This window comes from Oryza glaberrima, chromosome 7 (assembly GCF_000147395.1).
Source record: "Oryza glaberrima chromosome 7, OglaRS2, whole genome shotgun sequence".
In the NCBI taxonomy this organism is placed as follows: Eukaryota; Viridiplantae; Streptophyta; class Magnoliopsida; order Poales; family Poaceae; genus Oryza; species Oryza glaberrima.
In genome coordinates this window covers 16,477,465-16,496,772 of record NC_068332.1, presented here as the reverse complement: position 1 = coordinate 16,496,772, position 19,308 = coordinate 16,477,465, and the positions used below count along the sequence as shown (strand labels likewise).

Here is a 19,308-nt window from a genome sequence, read left to right as displayed (position 1 = left end):
CTAGAGTATTTTATCCTATGGGAAATAATCTTATAGAGTCCTTTGAAACAAAGGATTGTTTCCTATCAATTCCTTTGAAATTCCTATGAAATGAACCTTACTAGAGCAATTTTGGAGGAAAATAAGCATGAGGTCTCACCTCATGTTTTCCTCTTCATGTGTCTAAGATTTCTGCGTTTTTTCTGTGTGCTAATCAAACGACAGTTTGAAGACTTTCCTGTGCTTCAAAATCCCATAAGAATCTAATAAATATGGCATTCCATTCCTACATTTTTCCTATTCCTCTGTTTTTTCAATCCTGCGATTCAAAGGGTCCCTAAATCTCTCCACCCTCGGACCGGGATCCATCTGTCCGTGGAGGATCCAAAGGCCAGAACGGCGGCATCAACGGCTAGCACGAAGACATTGACATGAGCACCACAAACTCTTAACTCCTTGAAACGGCTTAGGTCAACGGTAGAGGGGAGCAAACATCGCCAGCTGTTCCTTGAAACGGCGGCCCAATAGGTTAATCGTGATAGCGTTTACCTCTTGTTCCATTCCCTATACATGTTTTTTGACCAGACTCAGGTAACTCATGGTAGTACTCATCTCGTCATAAACTTGCCGCACAGCAATCTACCAGGGCAGGCTGCAAAATTATGCTGGTGATTTTAGATGTATACTACTTCCACCCCAAAAATATACCAAATACATAGCCAGGATCCCTACATTTTCGGACGAAGGTAGCATGTAATAACACTAGGTGGTCTATAAAGGAAACTGACAGAAAATAGAAGAAATATATAATACCATTACAAATCGACAATCGCATACATATATTGCAGTACATGGTTAGCTGGGGAAGCTTGTGAAATAGAACTGGTTAAATGGACTTACATTACATGTCACTGGAAGAAACAAAAAGATTAAGATTTAAAAAAAAAAACAGTTTCTGCCAGATCCAAAGACTTCAGTTTTGCAGCAAATTAACAAGTCAGCATCTTTGGTGGAGTTGCCAGAAAAAACTCAAGTCTGCAGAAGGGCATAGTTCTGAGCAATGTACATTCCATGACTATGGGGTTTACAGGAGTAACATTCAGTCTAATTATTTAAGACGTGACCACGTGAATGATCAGGATTAACATTACACATTACCTAGTGGAAGCTACAATTTATCTGAGGATGAGAAAAAGAGGAAATGATTATGTACATCTCAGCCATTACATATATCTAAAATATCAGGGGACAACCAATATAGACCGAATCCGTTAAAAGCCGGTTGTTATTACTGGTTTTCGCCAGGTTGAGCCTTTTCTCACATTCCTCAGATGGTCAGGATTCAGGAACCCTCCAGCATGAAACAAGGTAATTAATAACTTTGCCCATCTTGCAAGTCTGTCAAACTTAGAATATTCTCAACGCATGGACCATTGCATTTTTCACCTCATCTCACTGAAGCTGAGACCTGCTACTGCTTTCAGGCCAGTGGAAGCTAGGTGCACTGTTGTATTGAGACAAATCGAATGAAATAGTCTCCACCTAGAAAGCAAACACAATTTTGAAAAAAAAAAGTGAGAAGGGTTTTATCTACATCAGATCCACCAATACAGAAAGAACAGATAAGGAGAAAAACATGGGATGTGTATATTTGATCTTACTCCATAAGGGAAGGTTTCGTGTGCACCAGTAGATGTCAATGGCCATCCCTCATTAACTTGATTATGCTGCACCTAATGAGAAAAACTTCAATATTAGACGACCACAAGGAAAAAATTTCAACTAACTCAGCGGATCTTATTACAATACATACATTTGTGGCGTCAGTTATGCTTTCGGTTGTGGTGACTGCCGTGTTTAAGGTATTTGCCATGGCATTCCTTCTCTTGTTATATGCTCTTTTAGTTTTCTTCTTCAAGGTGTCAAGAACATTCGGGGTTGCCAGTTTCTTCTTGCGGGAACGTTTTGACTGACCTTGTACAACATCCCATCCTTTTGTACTAAGAGAAATGGGCAAAGTGTCATCATTAAAATCCTCATTCACTGGATTGTATGCAAAATTTGCGGTTGAAACATGACTATCAACCCTCTGATCTCTTAGTGACTTCTCATAAGAAATCACTTTATCCCTTATCTCCCTCATGATTGATAAAGCATAGCCCTTTGATTCTGAGTTCACAGAACCAAATTCCACTACTTCTGTGAAATATTGGTGAGTGAGTTTGTAGAGATCATCATAGCCTCCTGTTTCCTGATTACTTAATGATACAGGCTGTGACATGGAAGAACAAGTTTGTTTACAATCCTTGCACCAGCGATGGATGATGTATTTTGGTGGAATCATTGGTACAAACTCCTGCCTCAGTACAGTAAGAGCATGCCTGCATAATATACCTTTGAATTGGAACAATCGGCAGAGACACAATATGTCATCTTCGACATTATCATAAGCAACTTTGTAGTCCACCTTCTTTGTTTCATCAATGTGATCTGAAACTATGTATGTAACCACTGATTCATTCCGGTCAAGTATACTATAATTGCAATGAAAAGAATGCCCGATTTCATCTAAGAACTTCTGAAATATCTCCAATGTGTACATCTTTGCTGCTTGCTCCTCCACAGATACACCAGTCATCACCGGTGGCCTCATCTGAGATGACCGTAAATCCTCATAGTTTTCCTTTTCTAACTTAACTTTCACAGCAGACTCATACTGCTCAACAAACATTTTTACAGAGGTATCTGGCATCAACCAGCCATCAAAATAGTCAGATGCACTATCACTTCTTTCTGTAATAGACATTCCTGCCCAAAAGGAATCCTTCACATAAACAGGAGCCCACTGTGTCCTGACCTCAAATAGTTTGGACAACCATTCGTTTCCCTCTAGATGAAATTGTTCGACCATTTCTTGCCAATCTTTGTCAAAATCAGGCATGGTAATGGAATCAAAGGCTAGTGAGCTAAATGCAGAAACTATTTCATCCTTCTTTTCTGTTTCCTCCAACTTTTCAGGAAGCTCATTTAAGATGTCGAGAAGGCAAAAGCGGTAACGTGCATTAGGGAAAACCTTTTTAACAGCTATTGCAACATCATGACAGTAGTTTGTAATTACTGAAGGTGGTGGCGTGCTGTTCATACATCTTACCCATGTATCAAAAAGCCAGACGTAAGCTCCAAGAGATCTACCAGCAAGAAGACCACACCCTAGTAATACTTGCTGAGCATGGTGGTTAGTGCCCACAAATGACACAAACTGTATTTCATATTGGTCGCTAAAGTTTCTGACATTAATAGCAACAACATCACCAAAGTAATTGTAAGAAGAACGTGATTTGGCATCAGCCCAAAATACATTCCTTAGTTGTCCTTGCTCATTCATATCCAAACTGTAAAAGAAGTACGGATTTTGGTCTTGCATTTTGTTGAGAAAACTCAATAAGGCATCTAGATCACCTTCAGCAAGCTTCAGTTTCCTATTTCTATCTATCTTGGTCCTGAATTCAATCTGGGTAGACAAAGGTATGCCGCTATCACCGCCTCTGCTAGAAAGCGCAGCAGCTGAGCTACTGTCTGGTGCTTCAAGCATAAGAGGTGGATTCTGAAGGAAAGGAGAGTTCTTTAGCTGCTTCTTAAATTTAAGTAAGCTAGGATCCAACGGATGGTTATGTTCCAACTCTAGAACAATGACTTCCCAGCGGTTTTGAAAATGAGCATCCTTAACAATCATCTTAGCCTTGCATCCAGTCTTTGTGCCTCGTTTTCTTGCGGATCTCGTCGCGCCAGACCTCAGTCTAGACTGCCCTCCTTTAGAGCATATGAATGTAGAGCGATAGCGGAAACCATCGAAGGTATTGTTCGATCTTCTTGTGATACCAAAACCAGAGCGGCAGCCGTAAGACACATAGAACTGAAAGGCGTCTTCCTCCGACTCAAACACCATCCCTACTTTTGGTACAAACGCGGGATCTATATCAACCGGCTTGAAGATATCACCCTCGGCAACATTTCCTTGTTTCTCACCATCATCTTCTTGCATGTCTTCCTCATTAGACGATTCCGTATTGTACTCCTCCTCTTCCATTGGCCCCAAATAATCTAGTCAGGCAGAAAATAGAGGAAATAAATCATGCCCTGTGTACATACATATCCTTGACAAAAGAATGGTGGCCACTAACAGAACACTCTGCGCGTCATCATCACATACGAAGGTAAATAAACTGATAAGCGGAAACAGTTTATAAAACAAAGCTTCCCAGGCTTTGCAACACCCAGTGCAAATTTCCAACTCTACTGACAGTGGCGGATCTAACATGGGACATTGGGGGTTCAGTTGAACCCCCCAAACCTTCTTAGGAACCATCAAACTGTTACTAGTATTAAGGTTAAGGCAAATTTCTAGAGCAGAAGCTAGGGTTAACGCAAATTCGAGAAAAAAAGTGCGTGGGTAGAGAGAGAGAGATGGGAAAGAGGATGTGCGTAACGGATGCGGCGGAAGCAGCAGGACGAGCGACGGCGACCCAGCTCGCTCGCTCGCTCGCACGCGCGATTGGATGGGGATCGGCGGTGGCGGAGGATGTGCTCACCAGGATGCAGCAGGATGAATGACGGCGCCCTGCTCGCTCGCGGGATGGATGGGGATCGCCGGAGCCGGAGCCGGAGGCGGCAGCGGTGGGGAAGAGCAAACTAAAGAGGAGGGGTCGTCAGGATAAGGGTTAAGGCAGTGTTCTCCCCCATAAATTGCACCCACGGTGCAACAACTTGTCAGGTGGGTATAATTTGGTACAATAATTTTTAAAAGTTACTTTAAAAATCATATCAATCTATGTTTTAATTTTTTTAATTAATACTTAATTAATCACGCGTTAATAGGCAACACCGATTTTCGTGTGTGGAGGTGGAGTCGAACTCAGCCTAATTAGATCCATGTCATTATAAATTTGCTGTTTTAGAAAAATAGCATTACTATTTACGAAATTAGAAACATGCCATTACAATTTAATAGGTCTTCGAGATATACTATTGCTTACCCCTTCACCATGCTTTCTAATTTTTTCGGACCAAATTATCCTCGCGTTCTTCCTCTTCTCATTTCTCTCTCTCATCTCACCCCTCTTCTCTCTTCCATTGGTCAACGCCATTTCTCCGTCGATGAGCTCCATTGGGAGATGGATATGGAGGCTGGCGGAAGGTGACAGGGTCTATGGAGAGGCAGTGGTAGACAGGGTTCGACACCTCCCCTTCGAATCCTGGCCCGCCACCCCCCACTCAACGCGATCTAGGAGCACGAGATGCTCAACTCCCCGAGTTTGGCAACGCGCTTAGCACAGGGTTTTAAATTCCGGAATGAAATTTTGGTTCTGTCAAAACACCCCCCCCCCCCCCCTCGATGTGATATTATTTCGGCTGATTTTTTAAAATTTTTCATTTTTGTGAACTTGGTAATATTTTGTTCAAAATTTTGGTAAATCGGCGCCCTTCGATACAAACACCGAAAACAAAAGATTGAACCCTAGCTTAGCAAGGTTCTTCTCCAGGTCGGCGCACAACAACCTCAGGTTGGCAGCGACGGCAGCGGCGATGCTGGAATGCGAGAGGCGGGTGAGGCTGGAGAGGAAGGCGACGACGGCGTCAGGCTTGCAGGGAGAGCTGAGGTGGGAGAGACTATTGGTCACCTTCCATACTTGGTCCCTGGTGAGGCCGTAGGTGGTGACCAGGTAGTCCTCGACGGTAATGGATGCAACGACTGCTCTCTCTCAGAAGAGGAGGCCGGTGGAGTTCACGGCTAGCTGGCGACGGAGCTTGAGGAGGCTGAACCGGAGCCGGAGCATACTCGCTCGCGCACGATGGTTGTCTTTTGCTGAGGTTGGGCTATTTTGGATCTGGTAGTCAAAGAGCTCGACCGTGCTTCCTCGCCGAGCTCCACCGTCCCCGACATCCGCAGCCAGCCCGCTTGGCGGAGCCGACGACCTCTGGAAAAAATTTCAATTGCTACAGTTTGGTTACCGGCCACACTTTATCATAGTTTGTCATAGACAGGTTTGATCAACTTAACAGTTGTTTGGTTGAAGCCACACTTTGTGGCAGGGTTCCAAAAAAAAAAAACTAAGTCTCATAAATCAATGATTTTAGAAAAGTATGGCAAAATCCCCTTAGCTAAGGTGTAGCGGTGAAATTTGATCAATTTTTTGTTATACATTGTGGCTAAGTGTGGCAGGCAACACACACCACCTCAAGTGCCAAAAACGCCAAACTAAATTGTGTGTCCATGCTAAAGAAGTGGAAGACTTTCGTGCTAATAAATTGGTATATAGTTTCTTTACATGCTGGCATCAAGTCCTAATTAACTTGTATCTATGAGTTTCTCATATTTTCATTCGGTTACATTGTACATCTAAGAGACAATGCTCCCATTATTTTTAGATCATTTATAGGATTATTGCCACTAATTATTTACTCCACCTATTTAAAAATATATTTCTTAAAATACTCTTTTCTATTAGATTATTAGACCACCTGTTCTAAGCCAATTTTTAAGTTACTTTTAAAAAATAATTTGTAGCTGTAATTAAGTAGATAATCCGTAGCAATAATTTGTTAAATAATATGTTTAAATGGGCCAATTCTAAATACCCTCATCATAGTGCACTTGAAAGGTATCCAAAACTGACGCTGGAATGGCTCTTTGACAAAGTTTTTTTAATTGTTGGCTCAAGAGGTGAGTTATCTAGAGGAATAAATAAGATATTGTTTCATACGCCACTAATGTTCTTATCTCAATACTGGGCAATGATGGAAATAACTTGGAATACTTCTATGTGAATATAAATGATGATGATCGAGGCCCATAACCAGCACCAAGGAGGATGCTTTATGGAAAAATTATTATCGGTAACTTGGAACTTCTAGAAGCAGAGAAATGAGTTGATTTTTATCAAAAGATACCTTATTCTCCTTCTTGAATCATTGTACCGTTATTGTTTTAAGTTTCTAATAAAATACTCCCTCCATCCCAAAAATAACCAATTAGCCAGGAATTGGTTCTTTTTGGGACGGAGGGAGTATATCCTAACAGTCAATGGCGGAGACAAGCCTGAGATAGTTAGAGCTTGAGCCCTAGGTTTGTATCCTAGACTCCTGTTTAAATCTTTAAAGCATTGGTGAGAATTTTGAAAATATAAGGTGTATATATAAGTCGAACCCTACTCCTACAGAGTTTCTGGCTCCGCCCATGCTGACAACGGGGCTTCCTTTGCTCGGTTCTCAAAGAAAATATTCTTAGCTCAATAAAATGTTATAAACATATAATTAAATGCCAACGCATATCTCCTTAAAAGCTTATTGTGAAGCTATGGCCCAAATGTTAAAAAAGATAGTTTGCTTTTGAAAGATCAATTAGATGCCATGTCAATTGAAAGTGCACTTATAACCTTGACATCTTGATCATTATAACCTTGACATCTTGATCACTCCAAGCAGCTATGCCTATGCAGAGGTTATCCTCTGATTTTGTGGCCATATGCCCCCTTTACCTTTTTGTTTTTCGCTGTTGCAGTTTTGTTTCACACTGCCAGCCTGGGCCCACCCCGATCCCTCTCGTCTACCTCGAGCTGACCCTGTTGGTGCTCGTATCGTCGGGTTTCTGAATTCTGATGGTTGAGGTCAATTTCCCTGAAACCAAATTTGTTGGCACAACAAAACCGACGACAGCATTTGGTCATGAGATAACATCATAGTCATTCGAAACGCACCACACGTGTCATCTTCCATTTCATAATCAATGACAACTACAGTTCATATAGATTACATGTTCTTCCTTTCACACGAAATTCGAATCCTATTTAGTACTAACAGAGATCACATATCATTCCCTGAAACCAAAAAACAGAGGAAGACATTGACATATGGTCTACGAATATGATTCCTACAAGCTTCTGCACTTATTAGTAGTAGAATATGATTCCTAGTTCCTACAAGCTTCTGCACTAATTAGTAGTAGAACGCAGTCCTTGTACCATGACTGATAAAGATACGTTTTTCATGTGTAATTTCTGAAAAATAATACTTCCTCCGTTTCACAATGTAAGTCATTCTAGCATTTTCCACATTATCTAGATTCATTAACATCAATATGAATGTAGGAAATGCTAGAATGACTTACATTGTGAAACGGAGGGAGTAGTAGAATTGAGATGCAGCAGCACACAGATAGAATAAGAGTTTTGTTGAGTTCATCAGTTCCTAGTGTACCCCAGCCTTGCAGCAACTGAAACTTTCTTGAAAGAAACAGAATTGTAACTGAAACTTTCTTGAAACAGAATTGTTTAGTTCACCAAGATTCAGAACTTTGGATTTCCTTTAGCAACAGAACAGAGAATTGTGAATTTCTGATTGTGATCTTAACACTTGGCTCAACAGAACCAATGGAGGCATTTGGTCATGAGATTACAGAGACAAAAAGATTGCTCAAGTACAAAAAAGATGTTATCTTTTATTCATAATCAATGATTTATACAATTCATAGATTACATGTTCTTCTTTCCAGTTAAAGAATTCATCATCCTATCTAATCTAAGAGATCACGGTGCCTTCCATGAGACCAAAAAAGAAGAGGAAGACAAGAGACCTAGTCTGATAATCTTGATTCCTACACTAGCTTCTTGCAATAGTTAGTAAATTACTAAATTAGTGCACTATATACTAATAATCACAATGCCAAGAAATCTTCAGCAGCGGCGGCGGCGGCGTTCCGGCCACCGGCCGCCGCAGAACTCGCCGTGCTATTCGGCGGCCTTCCTCTTGCGGCCGCCGGAGCAGGACGGGGAGGCGGAGGCCGACGAGCTGGAGGACGGCGACCCCGACTCCGAGCGACGGGAAGGCTCGGGGGAGCGGAAGATCTTGCAGAGCACGAGCTCGGCGACGCCCTTGCCGCCGTGTTCCTGGGCGACGCCCTCGCCGTCGTGTTCCTGGGCGACGCCGTACTCCACCATCATCCATCGGGGCGCCACGACGCCCGCCGCCGTCCTCTCCTTGTACCTGAACCTCTGGCAGTACCCGCCTCCCTCCACCGCCTTCTTGGCGCCCATCGAGCACCACCGCTTGCCGCCGCCGCCGCCGACCGCGCGCGACGCCGCCCTCTTGGATCCGGCGCGGGCGCGGGGGCGCACGCTGAAGAAGTACCACGCCTCGGCGCCGCCGGCGCCGGGCGCGGGCGCGTGCGCGGCCGCCAGCTGGGCCGGGGGGAGGGCGAACGCGTCGGCGACGTCGTGCACGAGCGGCGCGAAGCGGGGGTCGACGCGGCCGGAGGCGATCTTGGGGCGGAGGAGGCAGTCGAGGAGGTCGCTGTCGCTGGGGAGGAAGGGGATGCGGAAGCCCTCGGCGGCGGGATCTGCGAGCGGCGCCATCCCCGTCGCCGTCGCCGCCGCGGCCGTCGTCTCGGCGCGCGCGCGTGCGCGCTGGGGGATCGGGCGGCGTGAGGCGAGGGCGAGTGCGAGGCGAATGGGGCCGGCGGGTGGGCTTGGGTTGGGGTTAGGGTTAGGGCTGGATTTATCGGCAGGCGAGGCGGGCTGGATTTATCGGGGAGGCGAGTTGGACTCGGAGTCGGAGTCGGGGTACGGAAGCGTCGCTGCCAAGCAGGGGCGATCAAGGTGCGGGAATTTTTTTTATTTTTTCTGAACCTTTTCAATTTTTAATTTTAAAAATAAACACTTTTAAAACTTATTTTTAAGATCTGAACATTTTAACCACACGCAGCCAAACAGATGTGGCAAAACTATTGTTATGCCGATCTTGTTAGCGTGACAATGTTATTTGGCTACGCTGGTTTCACTGACGAGTGGCGTGGCAACGTTATTTGACCACGCCGCTCTCGTTGGTGTGACGTGTAGGTGATGTGTGAATTTTGTTTTGCCACGCCATCCCGCCTGGCGTGGCCAAATGGTTTAGATTTTAGAAATAAGAGCTTATTTGGTAGAGCTCCAATTTAGGGATGGCAGTATTGCTCGTGGGTTCGAGTATCCACGGATACCAGACGGGCGCGGGCGTGGGCACCTTCTTTTCCCCGTCGGCACGCTCGACTCGATACCTGCAAATTTAGTGGGCGTTGACGGGTTGTCTATTCCATCCACGGTAACTCGCGCTCGACCCGAAAATATTTTAGCCCATATATATCGTTTAGCCCTTCAATAGTTTAGCCTCCCCTCATGGCCCAGTAGCCTATTTGGCCCATTTATGCAACATCAGTATATATATTCAGAAACCCTAGCCACACAAATCCCTAACCCTATCGTTCTACTAGCTATCCTGTGTACACTCGGTGGCGGCGGCTGGCGGCGGGGCGGTTACTGTCGACGCTAGCCCACAGGAGCAGGCGGCGGTAGCGCACGGGAGCAAGCAGTGCTGCTGCGCATCGGAGCTGGTGGGGGTGCGCAGGCGCCGCCGCTAACGCACTGGCGCAGGCAAGCCAGGTGGTGACAACACATGGTATTTTGGTTATTTGGACAAAAAAATATACAGTACTAAAGAAGGCTAACCGGATGATGATGGTAATTATAGAAGTTAAGTAAAAGTTGATGGTTTATTATAGAATGTGATAAAGTCAGTGGCAAATCGTAGACATGTGAAAAACTCAGTGGCATATAATGGATTCTCTCTGGAAATAACTATGAGCAACACTAACACTACAGTGTATAAGAATCACCCTTGTAATTTCCATCATTTAAAGCCTTGAACTAGATATAAGAGAGGCAAAAAGGAAGCTACATTAAGTCTTAAGCTCTTGATTCTCTTAGATGATTCAACTTTGAAGAAGTATTTAGTAGCAAATAGAAGGAAATACAATGGATGTAACAAAGATTTAGTGGATTTTGAATAGAGCATCGCAAATTGAAGTCAAGATGATTAGAGATCAATAAAATCAGTCTCTTCATCTCTGCATGCAACAAAAGGGAGGCATATACGATGTTGTCAAAGCTCGTCTTAAGAGAAGAGAGAATGAGTAAGGAATAGAAGGCAAATTAGCAATAGCGAAGGAAGCCAATTCGTCACTATGGGAAGTGCTACGAGTGTGATGGAAAGGATGAAACAACACTCCACTCATTAATCCTGACTCCTTCATGATTGCACCAGACGATGCCATCATGTTCGATGGGCTAACATGGCCACTTGTCTTTTTCTTTAGTTACTACCAATTTCTATCAAATTAAACTAGGTGAATATTATTGTTACGCATATAGGCTAAAGCTCCATCCCTTACAAGGCTTAAAAAATTGCCTACCCAGACCGGCCATGGTACAATCCATAAGCCTTTACCATCGAACATCTACGACTACCTCCGTCTCATAATAATTGTATTTTTAGGATTCAAATGTGTCCCAAAATAATTATCGTAATAGAGTACGCCCTCTGTCCTAGAATATAAGAATTTTTAGGGTTTGACACAGGTATTAAGAAAGTAGGTAGAACTAAATGGGAGAATGTTGTGATTGGTTGAGAAATGGGGGTATGTGAGAAAATAAAATGCCGGAGAGTTGTTATTGGTTGAGAAAAAGAGAATGTTGGTGAAGAAGAAGTTATATTTTGGGATGAGAGTACTAATTACCCCATTAATCACTTTTTGTTGAAATTTCTCTCTATTCTACCCTCTACCACTCTCTCACTTTTATCTATACACTATTTAATAAAGGATATCATAGTCTTTGTTATCAAATCTTAATAACTAAACAATTTAGAATACCTCAGAATTTTTAGATATTTAACCATTTGCCACATTTAGATGTGGCAATTAACTTTTTGCCACACATGTTATAGACACATGTGGACCCACATGTTATTGAGATAGGGGTGGCAAATAGTTATTTGCCAAATCTAAAAGTGGCAAATAGTTAAAAGCCTCAAAAATTTTACCCTCAACTATCTATTCCCCTCTCCCCAATTCTATTCCCCTCTCCCCAATTCACCATACACACATGGATGTAGATAGGCTACAACCAAAGCAACACCCATCCATCACATCACCACATCACCAACAATGGCATCACTGCTCAACTCATCACCATCCTCCCCTTGCGAACCCACACACGCGCGCCCACAGCCGCGGCGCCCGCACCCGATCCCCATCCCCGCAAACCCTCCCCCCACTTCTCCCTTCCTCCAAACCCTAGCTCACGCTCTCATGTCCACCGCCGCGGACCCCTCCTCCCTCTCCGGCGACTCCTCCCCGACCTCCTCCGGCGACGCCGAATCCTCCTCCTCCCCGTCCTCCTCCGCCGCCGCCGCTGGGGGCTCCGACGACCCCGCCCCCGTCGACCAAGTCGTCGCCTCGGGCTCCGGTGCAGGCGGCGATGGCGACGCCGCCGCAGCCGTCCCAACCTCGCCGCGCATTGGCATGTACTTCGAGACGGAGGAGGACGCGTACGAGTTCTACAAGGCGTACGCCGCCAGGCTCGGCTTCGTCGTCCGCAAGTCCAACAAGTCCAAGAACTCGCGCCACACCGTCACCCGCCGCCTCTTCGTCTGCTCCAAGCAGGGATTCCGCCAAGAACCCAAGAAGCCGCCTCAGGACGAGGCCACCGCGGCGTCGCCCCCGCCTCCGCGGTGCCCGGACTGGCGCACTGGGTGCCTGGCGTCGCTCACCATCAAGCTCCTCCCGTCGGCCAACGCGTTCCGAGTCACCGACTTTGCCGCCGAGCACAACCACCCGCTCGCCTCCGCCGCGCCCGCCGTGTCACTGGCATTGCTGCCGCCGAGCTCGTCCCACCACACCATCGCTGCCGTGGCGAGCCTGCCGGACCCGAGGGATGGGCCACGCACCGATATGCACTTTGAGACGGAGGACGACGCGTATGCTTTCTACAACCGGTACGCTGAGCATGTGGGCTTCAGTGTCCGCCGCTCGTACAAGAAGCGAAAGCGTGGGGTGATCGTGTCCCGGATCTTTGTTTGTTCCCGCGAGGGAGTTAGTGACCGTGCCAAGCACGAGAGTATTGCCATTGTCAGCAACAATGCTAGCACAGGGCCATCAGGCACACCTAGACCAGGCCCTCCACCGACGCGGACAGGGTGCCAGGCAAGAATGGTAATCAAGATCACCCCATGCCGGACGTACCGGGTGGCAAAGTTTGTTCCGGAGCATAATCATCCACTTGCCAATCCAGATAGTGTGCACAAGCTGCGGTCGCACAAAATGAGGGCTCGAGCTCATGAGCTTGGGGCAGGGGAACTGCATCGCAGAAAGCATGGGAAAGGTGTGCAACTTGGGGATGCTGGAGCAGTGCTGGAATACTTGGAAGAGCTGCAGGTAGGGAACCCTTCAGTGTATTATGCGGTAGGAATGGGGCCTGATGGAAAATCAGCTGCAAATTTCTTCTGGGCTGATGCAAAGTCAATGATCGACTATAGGAGCTTTGGTGATGTTGTTTGCTTTGATACAACATATGAGTTAAATGGGTATGGAAGGCCATTTGCATTGTTTGTTGGTGTGGACAACCACAAACAGATGCTTGTGTTTGGTGCTGCTCTGCTTTATGATGAGAGCATTGAATCATTGAAATGGGTATTCAAGGCGTTTGCTGATGCAATGTGTGGTAAGCAGCCAGACACTGTTTTGATTGATGAGCGTCCTGAGTGTGCTATGGCAGCAGCAGAGGTTTGGCCAAGAAGTAGCCATTGCACAAGTGTGTGGCATATCTACCATAACTCAAAGAGGCACTTGAAGCAGGTATTTGAAGGCTCAAAGAGTTTTGCCAATGCTTTAAGCCATTGTCTCTTTGAATGTGATGATGAGGTGGAATTCTTGTCAGCATGGGAAAAACTAATTGAGAAGCATGATGTAGGTGAGAATGAGTGGCTCAACAAACTTTTTCTGGAGAAAGAAAAATGGGCTTTGCCTTATTGGAGAGCCTTGTTTTCTGCTGATATCCTCACCACTCTTAGGAAGGATAATATGATTAATGATATTAAACGGGAGCTCAGTGAGCAAGAAGATATTCTGCAGTTCTTAAGGCGCTATGAGACCATGCTTGAGGAGCATCGGTCAAAGAAATTGCAGGCTGATGTTGATGGAAGCCAGGTGACATTGCCAATCCCATCCTTGCGAATGTTAAAGCAAGCTTCAAGTGCATACACGCCCGAAGCTTTCAAGATGTTCCAGGGTGAGTTTGAGGCTTACATGAATTGCATGTCCTTCCCATGTGGTGGACTTGGCACAATCTCGGAGTATAAAATAACACTTGATGAGAAGCCATCAGAGAGCATTGTGAAATTTGATGCACTAGATGGATCAGCTACGTGCAGCTGTAGGAAGTTTGAATCTGTTGGAATTCAGTGCTGTCATGTACTAAAGGTACTTGATCTCAAGAATATAAAGGAACTCCCAGAACAATACATTTTGAGGAGATGGAGAAAAGACGCTCGTTCTGTCAGAATAGGGGAAGAACCTTCTGGTGGATCTAGCAGTATGCGTTCAGCCTCAGAAGTCCGCTTCAGTACTATGTGCCGTTTTCTTAGCTTGATAGCTTCAAGGGCTGCCAGATCTGAGGAGGCAACGTCTTATATCGAAAGTCAATCAAGTGTTCTTCTGAAGCATCTAGATGATATTTTACAAACAGGTTATCCTGATATAGGAAATCATGTTGTTGCTTCAAGTAGTCAACCAATTTCTTTTGTGGGAAACCAACTTCCTGACCATACATCACAAGCTAGAGGAGTTCCACAGACCACAAATGGTATAAATTTGAACATTTCTGCCAAAATCATTTATTACTGATTTCAAGTTTTTAACGGAAGTGATGACCTTGTAGGCCTGATGGGGGTTTGACAGAGCAATTGCAGTCCAGACCATACTGGCTACTATGGTACGTATGATGTAGCTATTTTCGATTACTTTTTACATGCCAGAAATGTACTGTACTTTGTGGTATGTAGCAATTTGTACATGACTTGAACCATAACTTGACATGTTAAGTAGTACTCGTGGTTCTGAAGGGCATAATTATGGAGTTGGGGGTTCAAGCATTAAAATTCTTTTTTTTTAATCTGCTGATCTAGTCCCATACTCCCATGCCATGTGTCCAATCAATAGTAAGTCTTGGTAATTCTCTATTTCAGGAAAATGATTTGGTAACAGCATAACACAGATGCTATTTGTACCTGATGCCTCCAACCACTGACATATATGCCAGTATATATGGGTTTATGGTGGGCACTCAGATGTTTGATGCGTATAGGAATGATGCTATATTACTATTTGAGAAGTTTTTCCTTTTAATTGGGCATAATTGTCCAAAAACTCTTCTCAACAAGAAAATTTAACTCTATTAGTTTTAGTATTTTTGTGCTTTCTGGCTAACTCCTTTTTGTACTTTCTGTTATATCGGATTAACATTGTTGCTTGTTTGCACTTCTGAAACTACTGAGTGTTTCGGCTATTACACTTGACTTTTGCATGTTAGAGCTTATGTTAAGTTTCCATGTGTCAATTTCTTATTGTTGATGAGTACTTCTTTGGAAGTACCGATAATTGGCTTGTTTCTTAACTTTTAGGTCTGACATCATTGTTGGGGATTTCAACGGTTGATGAGTTTGTAAAATCCAGCAGACAATTGGGATTGACCAGTGGGTTCTTTGTAGTGTTAGTCAAATGCAGGAGTATGGCTAGGCTATGTACAGTATTTATCTGGTACCATGTTGATGCAAGCAAGTGTATTCTGTAGATCCTGTCTTTCTCAAATTATACTTTGGTAGCTGTTCTGCTAAATATAACCAATCCTGATGTCTCTGTGCTTTAGCATTTTGCCATGGCCTTTTATGATTGTTCAATTATCTGGATTAGAAAAAAGAGCAGTAGTGTTTTTTTTATGACCGTTGCAATTGAAAGGGACAAGGGATGATAAATTTCTCATGACAACTTATCCTTCCGTGTTCAAATTTATTGATATATCTGCAGGCAGTCACAGCCTCACAAATTACAACAAATACTTTGAATATACATTACCAGAAAACAAGGGAATAATGAAATATTATGAATACATTTGCATTGGTAGAATTTTTCTTTTAATTTTATATAGCTACTGCAGCTGTACTTGGACCCCAGAATCATATGTGGCCCCTGCCGTCCAGTTCTGGGGTACTATGTTCGTCGGAACTAGCCATGTGTCACCACCACGGGGAGCTCTGCTACTAAATAACATCCTTATAGACAGAGGCCCACTTGGTGGAGAGACAGCAGCCCACACTGCACCATGAGTCCGGCTCAGAAGTTGGCATGTCAAATTCACAGTCTGCATCAAGTCATGAACAGGTATTTAGTACTACGAATGTTTTTGCGCTTGATCTGTACATCTACATTTACAAATTTATGTTGTTTACTGTATAGTGTTTCACTTTACCTCACAAAGCTGGACCGCAATGATGTCCTGGTTGCCTTGCTGGTACCAGATCTCAAATTCAAGATAGTTGGGGAAATTGCTGCTCTCAGTAATCTTGAAAACGATATTCTTGTTTGGGTAGGTACAAGAAACCCTGTAGTGTAGAGGAAACCAGAACCATGACATGTCAGTAACAGCACATGCGTCCATAATTCCTTATGCAGATATTGTTTCTATAGTAGTTTTCATTTTATTTTTCATCTAAGAAAACAAATAGTTATGCCGTTCAATCAAGAATTTTGGCAGATTAATTATATGCGCAGACCTCCTGTACTCGATCCCAACCACGCCAAGGGTTAGCAGCGCTGTACCAGCATCTGTACTCTGCGCCATCCTGGTGAAAGCATGCTGGCTGAGGATGAAATCAGTGCCATCACTTGCCCCAGAGTCGGTGATCACAATTGTGACGCCATTTGGAGAGCAATAGTAAGGATTCGTGCACCTCACCTATTGGTAATTGGCATTGTTGGTAAAAATGAAAGGATTGTTTATTTTTAATGATTCACACAGCCTAGTCATACGGATGGATTACCTGGTAGCATGCACCACAGCCTACCCCATCCCTGTAGAGGCTTGCTGAAGCTGAAACATCACCATTGTTGAGTGTTGCCCCAAATGCGCCATACTCACATGCACCGTCTAGAAGTACAATTAGAAACAAGTACAATTTCTATGAGCTAGCTTAGAAACTTTATGCATTTCCGAGTTTAAGTATAATTTAACTTCCTTTTTTTGGGTTCATGTGAGGTATGCTAACCCAATTGAAGTAATTTTATCTGAAAGGTACTTACTTTCGGTCCCTTTTATATCAGAGTTGGGGTAATATGCTGCTCTCGACACAGTGAAGTTTGCATCTGCAGTAGCCTTAGAGAGGAACAAGATGAGAGAAAGTATGACTGGGAGATGCCGACGAAGCAGCTGAGCCATTGGTGGTTTGGACCGTGGAGACGCGTACAAAGCCTTAAGAGATGCGGTGCATGCAATAGGAGAGGTGAAACAAGCCAAGTAGTTCTATTTGATGTTGATCTTGCCTCAGAGGTTGTTATGTATTTATAGTGTTGATATTGCCTGGCTGTTTGCTATCCTTAGGTTGCTGATGGGTTTACGAGCTGGAATTTTTTTTATTTTTTATTTTTATTTTTATTTTTTGGTTTTGAATGCCAATGCCGTTGTTGACAATGCTTCTCTCTGATGAATATGTTCCCCCAAGTTGTGTGTTTACACTTTTTTCGCTTTCTCAATTGCAAGAACATTTTTACATTGTTGTTGTGTACTTGTGTGTATGAAACTTGCTGTTTGTGTTCTAGTTGGTTATATCCCTTTTCCCTCCCATTTCAGTTTTCAGCGTCTTGTTTTGGTAACAGTGCCGTACTGATTTGAAGGTAGGCGTAGCAGTTTTAGAATTTCGCAGTTAACAATTGTTGAGAAAAAAATTGCTACTTGCTGTAATAGATATATATTTTTTCGAGAACTCTGTACCGGAATAGTTTGTGTTTGTTATTCACGTTACATTCCATGTTTCCATGATTCCATCCTGGGGAGAGAATCTTCGCCTATACACACACAGGCTGGTCTTGTGCAGCTGTGCATGTATTGATTCCATACAATTGCGCACTTCAAATAGACGGGCACTCCATTTGTTCCAAAAGTCCATTTCATTCCAGCTTTCAAAAGTTGTTCGGCACATACCATCTTAATAATTTGAGATGAATTTGTAACATTTTTTTTTCGTTATACATGTCACATTCATTCATAAGTCGTTCCTAATATTTTCTTAATAGGGTACTTCCTTTGTCACAAAATGTAGCTACCTAGCACAGGATGTGACATTATTTGCTGTCCAGAATCATAGTAACAGATAATGTCACATCATGTACTAGGTAGCTACGTTTTGGGACGGAAGTATATATGATAGTGTTATGTGACTGTGTTATATGTATGTAATATACTGCATGTATATGTATTTTTGTTTGATTGTTTTTTTGAAACATACATCGTACAAATTGGAATGCTTTAATATTTGTGCTGCATCTTTTATTTGGATCGCATGATCATAACGTCATAATCCTTCGTGGTAAAGGGCAAAAAAATGACAGTCGCTACCGTAAGTTGTAGCCGGGTGGCTTATAGCTGTAATCTCGTTGGTTTGACAGGGATTCCCAAAAGAATTCAGCACGGTACGCGGTTGTTAGGTTGTATTTTACATGGGACCATACATATGAAATTTTGAATTTGTAGTCCTCGATAATTTTGGGATAAGAAAAAGGGATAGATCGCTCGTAGTCATAGATAGATGGGTGGCATAAATAAAGTGAGTACTATGATTGACGAATTGTGAAGCATCATAATTGCAAATCCACAGGTGAACCAGCTAGCCAAATTTTTTTTAAGACTACCAACTAGCCAATTTAATTCCTATAGAATTTCCGCGGTCCAAACAAGGGCCTAAAAAAACTTCACTGTACCTGCAATCAGTAATGCAGCAGCTAAGCAAAAATTGCAATGCTGTAAATCTACCGTAAAATTGCATCTTGCAGCTGCCTAACATATATTAGTGGCATTGTCAACAAAAAATGAAGAATCAAGAAATTTCAAGGATTATGAAGAGAGGACCGAGGGAGGATTCAACTGGAGACATGGAGGAAGAAAATTGACCAAGATTGGAGAAGTGAAGGAACTAAACAGCAAATTGTTCAAGCCATCGCCCCCTTTGAAAAGGCTGAGTGCTTTCTTACCAACAAGATGTTGAAAGAGACGAGGGAAATGGGGAATACCTTTTTCTAGCACTGTTCATGTCACGACATTAACAAGCAATATCCAGTGCCATCACATGGAATATTATCACTGCTATACAGTACTAGAGTGTGATTTATCTTTCAGAAAAAAAAGGGAATAAATGATA

At 43.6% G+C, this 19,308-nt stretch overlaps 4 protein-coding genes across 8 annotated transcripts; 1 reads left to right on the top strand and 3 right to left on the bottom strand.

The window, feature by feature from the left end:
* Positions 1 to 1,027: 1,027 nt before the first annotated feature.
* Positions 1,028 to 4,679, bottom strand: LOC127779711 (protein FAR1-RELATED SEQUENCE 6-like). Of its 2 annotated transcripts, none has more exons than XM_052306594.1 (4): positions 4,569 to 4,679; positions 1,793 to 4,080; positions 1,641 to 1,712; positions 1,028 to 1,521 (listed from the first exon to the last, which is right to left on the bottom strand). In XM_052306594.1, the coding sequence occupies exons 2-4, from the start codon at positions 4,064 to 4,066 to the stop codon at positions 1,432 to 1,434; spliced, it is 2,436 nt and encodes an 811-aa protein (XP_052162554.1). In that variant the 5' UTR covers positions 4,067 to 4,080; positions 4,569 to 4,679; the 3' UTR covers positions 1,028 to 1,431. The 2 variants fall into 2 exon arrangements, with proteins under 2 accessions (XP_052162554.1, XP_052162555.1); XM_052306595.1 differs by having other exon boundaries at positions 1,641 to 1,706.
* Positions 4,680 to 8,762: 4,083 nt separating this feature from the next.
* LOC127780240 (NAC domain-containing protein 71-like) lies at positions 8,763 to 9,386 on the bottom strand. The gene has a single exon (XM_052307169.1). The coding sequence runs from the start codon at positions 9,384 to 9,386 to the stop codon at positions 8,763 to 8,765; it is 624 nt and encodes a 207-aa protein (XP_052163129.1).
* Positions 9,387 to 12,035: 2,649 nt separating this feature from the next.
* Positions 12,036 to 16,203, top strand: LOC127779980 (protein FAR1-RELATED SEQUENCE 5-like). 4 transcript variants are annotated; one of them, XM_052306920.1, is made up of 3 exons: positions 12,036 to 14,705; positions 14,781 to 14,834; positions 16,056 to 16,203. In XM_052306920.1, exons 1-2 carry the CDS (start codon positions 12,155 to 12,157, stop codon positions 14,795 to 14,797), a joined length of 2,568 nt encoding a protein of 855 aa, XP_052162880.1. In that variant the 5' UTR covers positions 12,036 to 12,154; the 3' UTR covers positions 14,798 to 14,834; positions 16,056 to 16,203. The 4 variants fall into 4 exon arrangements, with proteins under 4 accessions (XP_052162880.1, XP_052162883.1, XP_052162881.1 ...); XM_052306923.1 differs by having other exon boundaries at positions 16,047 to 16,186; XM_052306921.1 differs by lacking the exon at positions 16,056 to 16,203 and adding an exon at positions 15,523 to 15,999.
* On the bottom strand, positions 16,044 to 17,340 carry LOC127779982 (expansin-like B1). Its single transcript, XM_052306926.1, has 5 exons — positions 17,198 to 17,340; positions 16,939 to 17,045; positions 16,672 to 16,853; positions 16,368 to 16,500; positions 16,044 to 16,259 (listed from the first exon to the last, which is right to left on the bottom strand). The coding sequence occupies exons 1-5, from the start codon at positions 17,331 to 17,333 to the stop codon at positions 16,047 to 16,049; spliced, it is 771 nt and encodes a 256-aa protein (XP_052162886.1). The 5' UTR covers positions 17,334 to 17,340; the 3' UTR covers positions 16,044 to 16,046.
* Positions 17,341 to 19,308: the final 1,968 nt, after the last annotated feature.

Excerpts from the sequence above, each read along its gene's own strand:
- LOC127779980 (XM_052306920.1), top strand. The coding sequence starts at position 12,155 with ATGTCCACCGCCGCGGACCCCTCCTCCCTCTCCGGCGACTCCTCCCCG.
- LOC127779711 (XM_052306594.1), bottom strand. The coding sequence starts at position 4,066 with ATGGAAGAGGAGGAGTACAATACGGAATCGTCTAATGAGGAAGACATG. Across the intron at positions 1,713-1,792 it reads GCATAACTGACGCCACAAAT|GTGCAGCATAATCAAGTTAA; the intron begins GTATGTATTGTA and ends TTTTCTCATTAG. Across the intron at positions 1,522-1,640 it reads ACGAAACCTTCCCTTATGGA|GTGGAGACTATTTCATTCGA; the intron begins GTAAGATCAAAT and ends TTTGCTTTCTAG.
- LOC127780240 (XM_052307169.1), bottom strand. The coding sequence starts at position 9,386 with ATGGCGCCGCTCGCAGATCCCGCCGCCGAGGGCTTCCGCATCCCCTTC.
- LOC127779982 (XM_052306926.1), bottom strand. The coding sequence starts at position 17,333 with ATGGCTCAGCTGCTTCGTCGGCATCTCCCAGTCATACTTTCTCTCATC. Across the intron at positions 16,854-16,938 it reads GCTGTGGTGCATGCTACCAG|GTGAGGTGCACGAATCCTTA; the intron begins GTAATCCATCCG and ends AATTACCAATAG. Across the intron at positions 16,501-16,671 it reads GTTGGGATCGAGTACAGGAG|GGTTTCTTGTACCTACCCAA; the intron begins GTCTGCGCATAT and ends TCTACACTACAG.